Source organism: Oncorhynchus clarkii, chromosome 6, assembly GCF_045791955.1.
Source record: "Oncorhynchus clarkii lewisi isolate Uvic-CL-2024 chromosome 6, UVic_Ocla_1.0, whole genome shotgun sequence".
In the NCBI taxonomy this organism is placed as follows: Eukaryota; Metazoa; Chordata; class Actinopteri; order Salmoniformes; family Salmonidae; genus Oncorhynchus; species Oncorhynchus clarkii.
The window spans coordinates 6,523,341-6,534,934 of NC_092152.1; the positions used below are offsets into that span (position 1 = coordinate 6,523,341).

General features: G+C 44.2%; 1 protein-coding gene across 1 annotated transcript in view; it reads right to left on the reverse strand.

Annotated features, from left to right (window-relative positions):
• LOC139411885 (mitochondrial ribosomal protein L1) overlaps nucleotides 1-10,920 on the reverse strand; it is a 56,133-nt gene extending 45,213 nt beyond the window's left edge. Inside the window, exons 1-3 of the mRNA XM_071158634.1 lie at nucleotides 10,831-10,920; nucleotides 3,802-3,910; nucleotides 1,794-2,061 (exon numbers count right to left, since the gene is read on the reverse strand). Coding sequence (XP_071014735.1) covers nucleotides 1,794-2,061; nucleotides 3,802-3,910; nucleotides 10,831-10,858 — 405 coding nt within the window. The 5' untranslated portion in view covers nucleotides 10,859-10,920. The remainder of the gene's footprint in view (nucleotides 1-1,793; nucleotides 2,062-3,801; nucleotides 3,911-10,830) is intronic.
• Between the last annotated feature and the right edge of the window lie 674 nt (nucleotides 10,921-11,594).

Consider the following 11,594-nt stretch of genomic DNA (forward strand, 5'->3'; position numbering starts at 1 on the left):
CATCCATGACAATGGTCACCATGACAACACAAAGTGTACTTCCCAAACGGCACACCAGCCAGTACGTAGTGCACTACTTTTAAACAGAGTCTATAGGGCCCTGGTAAAAGTAGTGCACTATATAGGGAACAGGGTGCCATAGGGCCCTGGTGAAAGTAGTGCACTATGTAGGGAACAGGGTGGCATAGGGCTCTGGTGAAAGTAGTGCACTATATAGGGAACAGGGTGGCATAGGGCCCTGGTGAAAGTAGTGCACTATATAGGGAACAGGGTGGCATAGGGCCCTGGTGAAAGTAGTGCACTATATAGGGAACAGGGTGGCATTTGAGACACAACCCAACCTCTTCTTTAAATCAACTATTCAAATGTTTTCTTAGTTTCGGGTGCTCTGAAATTATTCTGCGTTTCAATCTATGATTGTTACACACATTTTTCAACTTTTGTATTAATGATACAGCACTGTGAGGAAGTACGTACACCCCTGAAAAGTTGTGTATTTTATTTATTTATTTTTTTTTACATATTTTGGACATTAGGATATGTGATCTTCATTTCAACACTAACAGATAAAGGTACCCTAATACAACAAATAACACTCAAATTATATTTGCAACAATTTATTTAACAAAATTCTACAGAAATTAAATGTCCTTGGGTAGAAAAAAATGAGTACAGCCCACTTCAATAGCTTGTCTTGCCCCAGAAATCACTTCAATAGCTTGTGTTGCCCCAGAAATCACTTCAATAGCTTGTGTTGCCCCAGAAATCACTTCAATAACTTGTCTTGCCCCAGAAATCACTTCAATAGCTTGTCTTGCCCCAGAAATCACTTCAATAGCTTGTGTTGCCCCAGAAATCACTTCAATAACTTGTCTTGCCCCAGAAATCACTTCAATAGCTTGTGTTGCCCCAGAAATCACTTCATGTAGGCATTTCTTGTGACTATCAGTCGACTGGGAGGAGTTTTTGTTCACTCTTGCATGTCTCCCTCAGCTTTTCTACAGGATCAACACCTGGGCTTTGACTCCATAACCCTCAGTATTTCTACAGGATCAACACCTGGGCTTTGACTCCATAACCCTCAGTATTTCTACAGGATCAACACCTGGGATTTGACTCCATAACCCTCAGTATTTCTACAGGATCAACACCTGGGCTTTGACTCCATAACCCTAAATTTCTACAAGTGGTACTCTCTGAACGTTCAGACAGACACAGCATTGGCCAAACTCCCTCTTTCTATATGAATCTGGTTTCATCGTTCCCTGCAGGCATCAGCTCTGCCATAACCACAGCTAGACTGGAGTTCAGAAGACAAAACAAATTCAGAAGACAAAACAAGCGAGAGGAATTCCTTGAAGATATTCAACACCCCTTGTTAGGACAATAAGTTTAATTAAATTTTTGAAGCAAACTGCACCACTATCCTATCAAGGGTTGATGAATATCTTCACATCTTCAGTCTTGATCTGCTACACGGGGTGACAGGGTAGCCTAGTTGTTAGAGCGTTGGACTAGTAACCGGAAGGTTGCAAGTTCAAATCCCCGAGCTGACAAGGTACTAATCTGTCATTCTGCCCCTGAAAAGGCAGTTAACCCACTGTTCCTAGGCCGTCATTGAAAATAAGAATTTGTTCTTAACTGACTTGCCTGGTTAAATAAAGATAAACAAACTAACACTGTTCATGAACAGTTGCTCAAAAAGCGAGGGAGTGATTTCTTTTCTCCAAAGAGAAGAACTAAAAATGTTTAAAAAAAAATCTGTTCTATAGTTCTATTTTGCTCGTCCGTACCTTTTTCTCCAGCTTCATGTCCAACTTGAGGTTGATATAAACAGGCTGGTCCATAGTTGTGTAGTCCAGCGTCTGGAAACTCTTCAGCATGTCCACGGCCACCGCGGTCTCGTACACCGGCTTGGGGTAGAACCTGGTCACGTACACGTCATCCACCGGCGCCCACGCCGTCAGCCCGTACGGTTTGTGACGACCTGTGTTGTCTATAGGCTTCCGCTCTCTCTTCTCTTCTTTCTCTTTCTCATCTTTTTTGTCTTTTTTAAATGTCCTGTGGAGAAAAAAACGTGTGTTATTTCAATGTCCTGTAGAGAGAGAAAAATGTGTTTTTATTAAATATGTTAATTTTGGTATATTGTGTGATGAATTATAATGTTTTATACACATGTTTTATTATTCTGTTTGAATTGTAATGTACAGTCGTGGCCAAACGTTTTGAGAATGACAGAAATATACATTTTCACAGAGTATGCTGCCTCAGTTTGTATGATGGCAATTTGCATATAGTCCAGAATGTTATGAAGAATGATCAGATGAATTGCAAATAATTGCAAAGTCCTTCTTTTCCATGCAAATGAATTGAATCCCCCAAAAAACATTTCAACTGCATTTTAGCACTGCCACAAAAGGACCAGCTGACATCATGTCAGTGATTCTCTCGTTAACACAGGTGTGAGTGTTGACGAGGACAAGGCTGGAGATCACTGTCATGCTGATTGAGTTCGAATAACAGACTGGAAGCTTCTAAGGGAGGGTGGTGCTTGGAATCATTGTTCTTCCTCTGTCAACCATGGTTACCTGCAAGGAAACACGTGCCGTCATCATTGCTTTGCACAAAAAGGGCTTCACAGGCAAGGATATTACTGCCAGTAAGATTGCACCTAAATCAACTATTTATCGGATCATCAAGAACTTCAAGGAGAGCGGTTCAATTGTTGTGAAGAAGGCTTCAGGGTGCACAAGAAAGTCCAGCAAGCGCCAGGACCGTCTCCTACAGTTGATTCAGCTGTGGGATCGAGGCACCATCAGTACAGAGCTTGCTCAGGAATGGCAGCAGGCAGGTGTGAGTGCATCTGCACGCACAGTGAGACGAAGACTTTTGGAGGATGGCCTGGTGTCAAGAAGGGCAGCAAAGAAGCCACTTCTCTCCAGGAAAAACATCAGGAACAGACTGATATTCTGCAAAAGGTACAGGAATTGGACTGCTGAGGACTGGGGTAAAGTCATTTTCTCTGATGAATCCCCTTTCTGATAGTTTGGGGCATCCGGAAAAAAGCTTGCCCGGAGAAGACAAGGTGAGCGCTACCATCAGTCCTGTGTCATGCCAACATTAAAGAATCCTGAGACCATTCATGTGTGGGTTTGTTTCTCAGCCAAGGGAGTGGGCTCACTCACAATTTTGCCTAAGAACACAGCCATGAATAAAGAATGGTACCAACACATCCTCCGAGAGCAACTTCTCCCAACCATCCAGGAACAGTTTGGTGACGAACAATGCCTTTTCTAGCATGATGGAGCACCTTGCCATAAGGCAAACGTGATAACTAAATGGCTCGGGTAACAAAACATCTATATTTTGGGTCCATGGCCAGGAAACTCCCCAGACCTTAATCCCATTGAGAACTTGTGGTCAATCCTAAAGAGGCGCTGGACAAACAAAACCCCCAAATTCTGACAAACTCCAAGCATTGATTATGCAAGAATGGGCTGCCATCAGTCAGGATGTGGCCCAGAAGTTAATTGACAGCATAACAGGGTGGATTGCAGAGGTCATTCTCAAAAATGTTGTACACGACTGTAAAAATAGATGCTTCATCTCAATGGACTCCCTGTAGAGATGAAATATGTTTGTGATTTTTTTTGTCTGATGGTGAATAATAATGTCTAAGATAAATGCATGCCTTCCTATGTGTAAATGCCCATTCAGTAAACAACACATTTTATATTCCATCTGACTCTGTGAACGGAGAACATTCGATGTGTGTGTGTGTGTGTGTGTTAAATGACTTACTTCGCGGCAGCATAGGTCCTAACAGGAAGATGTCTGAGTGCAACCGGAAAAACACTCTTATATGTTGGACCACCAGCCACCAGGAGATGTCTTTGGCATCCTGCTAAAACTAAGAGAAAACCAACCACATAGCAAGTCACTTCGAGCTGGAATCCTTAAATGGTGAATCAACCACATTAAATTTACGATATTACAACAAAGAAGTTAACGCAAACAACAAACAGTTTGATTTCTCCCTCAGACATCTAAGCATGCACGATATAAGAGCACAATATGTACAGTAATGTTCCCCCACAAGGCTGCGGGCCTTTCCTTAGCTTGGCAACAAAAACAATAACAGCAGTGAGATAACGCCGTTAAGATTTGACTTTTACCTCACCACATTCCTAAAGAAAAGAATGTACTTTTTACTCCATACATTTTCCCTGACAGCCAAAAGTACTTGTTACATTTCGAATGGTTAGAAGAAGGACACTGGTCCAATTCACACACTTATCAAGAGAACTTCCCTGGTCATCTCTTACTGCCTCTGATCTGGAGGACTCACTAAACAGAGAACATCCCTGGTCATCCCTACTGCCTCTGATCTGGTGGACTCACTAAACAGAGAACATCCCTGGTCATCCCTACTGCCTCTGATCTGGAGGACTCACTAAACAGAGAACATCCCTGGTCATCCCTACTGCCTCTGATCTGGAGGACTCACTAAACAGAGAACATCCCTGGTCATCCCTACTGCCTCTGATCTGGAGGAATCACTAAACAGAGAACATCCCTGGTCATCCCTACTGCCTCTGATCTGGAGGACTCACTAAACAGAGAACATCCCTGGTCATCCCTACTGCCTCTGATCTGGAGGACTCACTAAACAGAGAACATCCCTGGTCATCCCTACTGCCTCTGATCTGGAGGACTCACTAAACAGAGAACATCCCTGGTCATCCCTACTGCCTCTGATCTGGAGGACTCACTAAACAGAGAACATCCCTGGTCATCTCTTACTGCCTCTGATCTGGAGGACTCACTAAACACAAATCATAATGTTTAATTATGCCCCTGGCTATCTGCTAATTAAATAAGGAATTTGAAATTAATTTATACTTTTGATACTTAAGGACATTTAAAACCAAATACTTTTTACTCTAGTAGTATTTCACTGGGTGACTTTCACTTGAGGGTAAATCCATTTCAAGTCAATAACTTTGACAGCACTTCTTATGGTTTGATGGAAACCTTCCATACATACAGTGCATTGGGAAAGACCCCTGTACTTTTTCCACATTTTGTTACGTTACAGCCTTATTCTAAAGTTGATCAAATCGTTTTAACTCTCAATCTACATACAATACCCCATAATGACAAAGCAAAAACAGGTTTAGACATTTTTGCAAATGCATTAAAAATACTAAACTGAAATACAACATTTACATATGCACTCAGACATTTACATATGCACTCAGACATTTACATATGCACTCAGACATTTACATATGCACTCAGACATTTACATATGCACTCAGACATTTACATATGCACTCAGACATTTACATATGCACTCAGACATTTACATATGCACTCAGACATTTACATATGCACTCAGACATTTACATATGCACTCAGACATTTACATATGCACTCAGACATTTACATATGCACTCAGACATTTACATAAGTACTTTATTCAGTAATTTGTTCAAGCAGCGATTACAGCATCAAGTCTTCTTGGGTACGATGTTAGAAGCTTGGCACACTTGTCTTTGGGGAGTTTCTCCCATTCTTCTCTGCAGATGCTCTCAAGCTCTGTCAGGATGGGTGGGGAGCGTCGCTGCACAGCTATTTTCAGGTCTCTCCAAGGATGTTCAATCGGGTTAAAGTCCGGGTTCTGGCTGGGCCACTCAAGGACATTGAGACGTCCCGGAGCCACTCCTGCATTTTCTTGGCTGTGTGCTCTCTCTGTACTTTTCTCCGTTCATCTTTCCCTCGATCCTGACTACTCTCCCAGTCCCTGCGGCTGAAAAACATCCCCACAGCATGATGATGCTGCCACCACCATGCTTCACAGTAGGGAAGGTGTCAGGTGTCCTCCAGATGTGACGCACGGCATTCAGGCAAAAGAGTTCCATCTTGGTTTCATCAGACCAGAGAATCTTGTTTGTCATGGTCAAAGTCCTTTAGGTGCTTTTTGTCCTTCTGGAAGATTCTCCCATCTCCACAGAGGAACTCTGGAGCTCTGTCAGAGTGACCATCGGGTTCTTGTTCACCTCCCTGACCAAGGAACTTCTCCCTGATTGCTCAGTTTGGCCAGGCGGCCAGCTCTAGGAAGAGTTTTGGTGGTTCCAAACTTCTTCCATTAAGAATGATGGAGGCCACGGTGTTCTTGGGGACTTTCGATGTTGCAGAAATTCTCTCTCGGACCTCTACGGACAATATTCCTTCGACCTCGTGACTTGGTTTTTGATCTAACATGCACTGTCAACTAGATGTCGACTGATTATGATTTTTCAATGGCCGATACCGATTATTGGAGGACCAAAAAAAGTCGATATCGATTAATCGGCCGGTTTTTATTTATCTATTTGTAATAATTACAACAATACTGAATGAACACTTATTATAACTTAATATAATACATCAATAAAATCTATTTAGCCTCAAATAAATAATGAAACATGTTCAATTTGGTTTAAATAATGCAAAAACAAAGTGTTGGAGAAGAAAGTAAGAGTGCAATATGTGCCATGTAAGAAAGCTAACGTTTCAGTTCCTTGCTCAGAACATGAGAACATATGAAAGCTGGTGGTTCCTTTTAACATGAGTCTTCAATATTCCCAGGTAAGAAGTTTTAGGTTGTAGTTATTATAGGAATTATAGGACTATTTCTCTCTATCCGATCTGTATTTCATTTACCTTTGACTATTGGAGGTTCTTAAGTATTGCCAGTGTAACAGTATAGCTTACCAGGCAAGTCAGTTAAGAACAAATTCTTATTTCCGATGACGGCCTAGGAACAGTGGGTTAACTGCCTGTTCAGGGGCAGAACGACAGATTTGTACCTTGTCAGCTCGGGGGTTTGAACTTGCAACCTTCCGGTTACAAGTCCAATGCTCTAACCACTAGGCTACCCTGCCGCTTGACTTTTTTTGTGGAAAAAGTCAAGGGGTCTGAATACTTTTCCAACGGAAAAAAGTCACACTGACCCGAGCTGGAGATATCAGGTCAGTTACCTTCCCTGGTCAGCTGGAGATATCAGGTCAGTTACCTTCCCTGGTCAGCTAGAGATATCAGGTCAGTTACCTTCCCTAGTCAGCTGGAGATATCAGGTCAGTTACCTTCCCTGGTCAGCTGGAGATATCAGGTCAGTTACCTTCCCTGGTCAGCTGGAGATATCAGGTCAGTTACCTTCCCTGGTCAGTCAGTCAGCTGGAGTTATCAGGTCAGTTACCTTCCCTGGTCAGCTGGAGATATCAGGTCAGTTACCTTCCCTGGTCAGTCAGTCAGCTGGAGATATCAGGTCAGTTACCTTCTCTGGTCAGCTGGAGATATCAGGTCAGTTACCTTCCCTGGTCAGTCAGTCAGCTGGAAAATCAGGTCAGTTACATTCCCTGGTCAGTCAGCTGGAGATATCAGGTCAGTTACCTTCCCTGGTCAGTCAGTCAGCTGGAGATATCAGGTCAATTACCTTCCCTAGTCAGCTGGAGATATCAGGTCAGTTACCTTCCCTGGTCAGTCAGTCAGCTGGAGATATCAGGTCAGTTACCTTCTCTGGTCAGCTGGAGATATCAGGTCAGTTACCTTCCCTGGTCAGTCAATCAGCTGGAGATATCAGGTCAATTACCTTCCATAGTCAGCTGGAGATATCAGGTCAGTTACCTTCCCTGGTCAGTCAGTCAGCTGGAGATATCAGGTCAGTTACCTTCCCTGGTCAGCTGGAGATATCAGGTCAGTTACCTTCCCTGGTCAGCTGGAGATATCAGGTCAGTTACCTTCCCTGGTCAGCTGGAGATATCAGGTCAGTTACCTTCCCTGGTCAGCTGGAGATATCAGGTCAGTTACCTTCCCTGGTCAGCTGGAGATATCAGGTCAGTTACCTTCCCTAGTCAGCTGGAGATATCAGGTCAGTTACATTCCCTGGTCAGCAGTCAGCTGGAGATATCAGGTCAGTTACATTCCCTGGTCAGCTGGAGATATCAGGTCAGTTACCTTCCCTAGTCAGCTGGAGATATCAGGTCAGTTACCTTCCCTGGCCAGTCAGTCAGCTGGAGATATCAGGTCAGTGACCTTCCCTGGTCAGTCAGTCAGCTGGAGATATCAGGTCAGTTACCTTCCCTGGTCAGTCAGTCAGCTGGAGATATCAGATCAATTACCTTCCCTAGTCAGCTGGAGATATCAGGTCAGTTACCTTCCCTGGTCAGCTGGAGATATCAGGTCAGTTACCTTCCCTGGTCAGCTGGAGATATCAGGTCAGCTACCTTCCCTGGTCAGCTGGAGATATCTGGTCAGTTACCTTCCCTGGTCAGCTGGAGATATCAGGTCAGCTACCTTCCCTGGTCAGTCAGTCAGCTGGAGATATCAGGTCAGTTACCTTCTCTGGTCAGCTGGAGATATCAGGTCAGTTACCTTCTCTGGTCAGCTGGAGATATCAGGTCAGTTACCTTCCCTGGTCAGTCAGTCAGCTGGAGATATCAGGTCAGTTACCTTCTCTGGTCAGCTGGAGATATCAGGTCAGTTACCTTCCCTGGTCAGTCAGTCAGCTGGAAAATCAGGTCAGTTACATTCCCTGGTCAGTCAGCTGGAGATATCAGGTCAGTTACCTTCCCTGGTCAGTCAGTCAGCTGGAGATATCAGGTCAATTACCTTCCCTAGTCAGCTGGAGATATCAGGTCAGTTACCTTCCCTGGTCAGTCAGTCAGCTGGAGATATCAGGTCAGTTACCTTCTCTGGTCAGCTGGAGATATCAGGTCAGTTACTTTCCCTGGTCAGTCAATCAGCTGGAGATATCAGGTCAATTACCTTCCATAGTCAGCTGGAGATATCAGGTCAGTTACCTTCCCTGGTCAGTCAGTCAGCTGGAGATATCAGGTCAGTTACCTTCCCTGGTCAGCTGGAGATATCAGGTCAGTTACCTTCCCTGGTCAGCTGGAGATATCAGGTCAGTTACCTTCCCTGGTCAGCTGGAGATATCAGGTCAGTTACCTTCCCTGGTCAGCTGGAGATATCAGGTCAGTTACCTTCCCTGGTCAGCTGGAGATATCAGGTCAGTTACCTTCCCTAGTCAGCTGGAGATATCAGGTCAGTTACATTCCCTGGTCAGCAGTCAGCTGGAGATATCAGGTCAGTTACATTCCCTGGTCAGCTGGAGATATCAGGTCAGTTACCTTCCCTAGTCAGCTGGAGATATCAGGTCAGTTACCTTCCCTGGCCAGTCAGTCAGCTGGAGATATCAGGTCAGTGACCTTCCCTGGTCAGTCAGTCAGCTGGAGATATCAGGTCAGTTACCTTCCCTGGTCAGTCAGTCAGCTGGAGATATCAGATCAATTACCTTCCCTAGTCAGCTGGAGATATCAGGTCAGTTACCTTCCCTGGTCAGCTGGAGATATCAGGTCAGTTACCTTCCCTGGTCAGCTGGAGATATCAGGTCAGCTACCTTCCCTGGTCAGCTGGAGATATCTGGTCAGTTACCTTCCCTGGTCAGCTGGAGATATCAGGTCAGTTACCTTCTCTGGTCAGATGGAGATATCAGGTCAGTTACCTTCTCTGGTCAGCTGGAGATATCAGGTCAGTTACCTTCCCTGGTCAGTCAGTCAGCTGGAGATATCAGGTCAGTTACCTTCCCTGGTCAGCTGGAGATATCAGGTCAGTTACCTTCCCTGGTCAGTCAGTCAGCTGGAGATATCAGATCAATTACCTTCCCTAGTCAGCTGGAGATATCAGGTCAGTTACCTTCCCTGGTCAGCTGGAGATATCAGGTCAGTTACCTTCCCTGGTCAGCTGGAGATATCAGGTCAGCTACCTTCCCTGGTCAGCTGGAGATATCTGGTCAGTTACCTTCCCTGGTCAGCTGGAGATATCAGGTCAGCTACCTTCCCTGGTCAGTCAGTCAGCTGGAGATATCAGGTCAGTTACCTTCTCTGGTCAGCTGGAGATATCAGGTCAGTTACCTTCTCTGGTCAGCTGGAGATATCAGGTCAGTTACCTTCCCTGGTCAGTCAGTCAGCTGGAGATATCAGGTCAGTTACCTTCCCTGGTCAGCTGGAGATATCAGGTCAGTTACCTTCCCTGGTCAACCAGTCAGCTGGATATATCAGGTCAGTTATCACCATCTTTACTTTTACTCAAATATGAACATTTGGTACCTTTTCCACCACTGGACGTTTCAGCTGTCCAGTTAATTGTATGTTTTTCTAACCAGGCAATTAGTTAAGAACAAACTCTTATGTACAATGACGACATACACTGGCCAAACCAGGACGACGCCGCCCTATGAGACCCCAAATCACGGCCGGTTGTGATACAGCCTTTATTGCTGATTGATTGTTTAAAGTATAGACGCATTTCACCCGACAATCTGTGAAGTTTAGCCAACTTAGAAACATGAAATCAACATACCAAAAGGTTTGCATAGTAACGTTAGGTGACGAAAAAAAAATACAGGAATCGTATTCAAAACAAGTCGTACTCGTAGATACAATGTCAGACATTGATTGTGTCATCACGCTCACCAGCATAGACACTGCTGGGCAGGTCAGTTAACCACACTAGAAAATGAGTTAGCGCACAGTGGTACATTTATGGACGCGATTTAAGCGTAAAAACAACACAACTGGTTAGTTAGTCATATACTGGCGATAGTAGCTAAGACACTAGAACTTGCTAAAAATCTAACCTCGCTAATTAGCTACTGGCCCAAGTCGGCAGCTAAGAACTAACCCGGCAATGTATTGGCAAGTTCATATATATGTCGATATTTTATTGTAATAGTTGAATTGCATGAGAACAGACAACAACAAAAAAACAGTTCGTGGAACTGACCTTTTACAATCCTCGTGCAGGTTGCCATATTTGGTTTCTACGGGTGTCCTTCATTCAATTCGTCTCGTTTAGAAACAACGGAAGGTAACTTTGGTTCCGAGGGGCACATATATGGCCCGTGCAATCCGGGATCTTTGGGACGTCCATACCCCACATTGAAGTTGGAATTCAAAAGGGTTACATTTAGACACTAACCGGACAACACGTTCCGCTGTGTGTTCAAGTTGTCAGAACTGCTGATATGCATTTCTGACTGATGTTTGCAGATGTCATGAATGGAGGGTTTTGACAGCTCACAGCTGGAAACTAAACTTCTCTTGCAAATCAGGCCCGATGCAGTTGCATAGCTGTTGCTACGTTTGACATTTAGCGATACCCACTACTGTCAGCTAACAAATCAACAACAAGCAATTGTCACTACGTTTACAATCAACGATAGCTACTATTGCAAATGGCTAGTTAACTTTATTGAAATGTACAGTAGATAGCTAGGTTGGTTGGTTGGTAAAGCATTTACAATAGTGTTTTAAGTTAGTTATCAGACATAAATAAACCGTGTCTGCAGTTGCCAATATACTTCGAAAATATATTATTGGATGACAACCCCAGTGTTTATTTCATAACATGGGGTCTGCAGCCACTCAGCAGCCTAGGAACAAGCCCTGTTAAAGCGTTATTGATACTGTGATGCTGGTGCCACTGTCACCGCAACAGGACACGTGACCGGATGCTGGCGCCACTGTCACCGCAACAGGACATGTGAC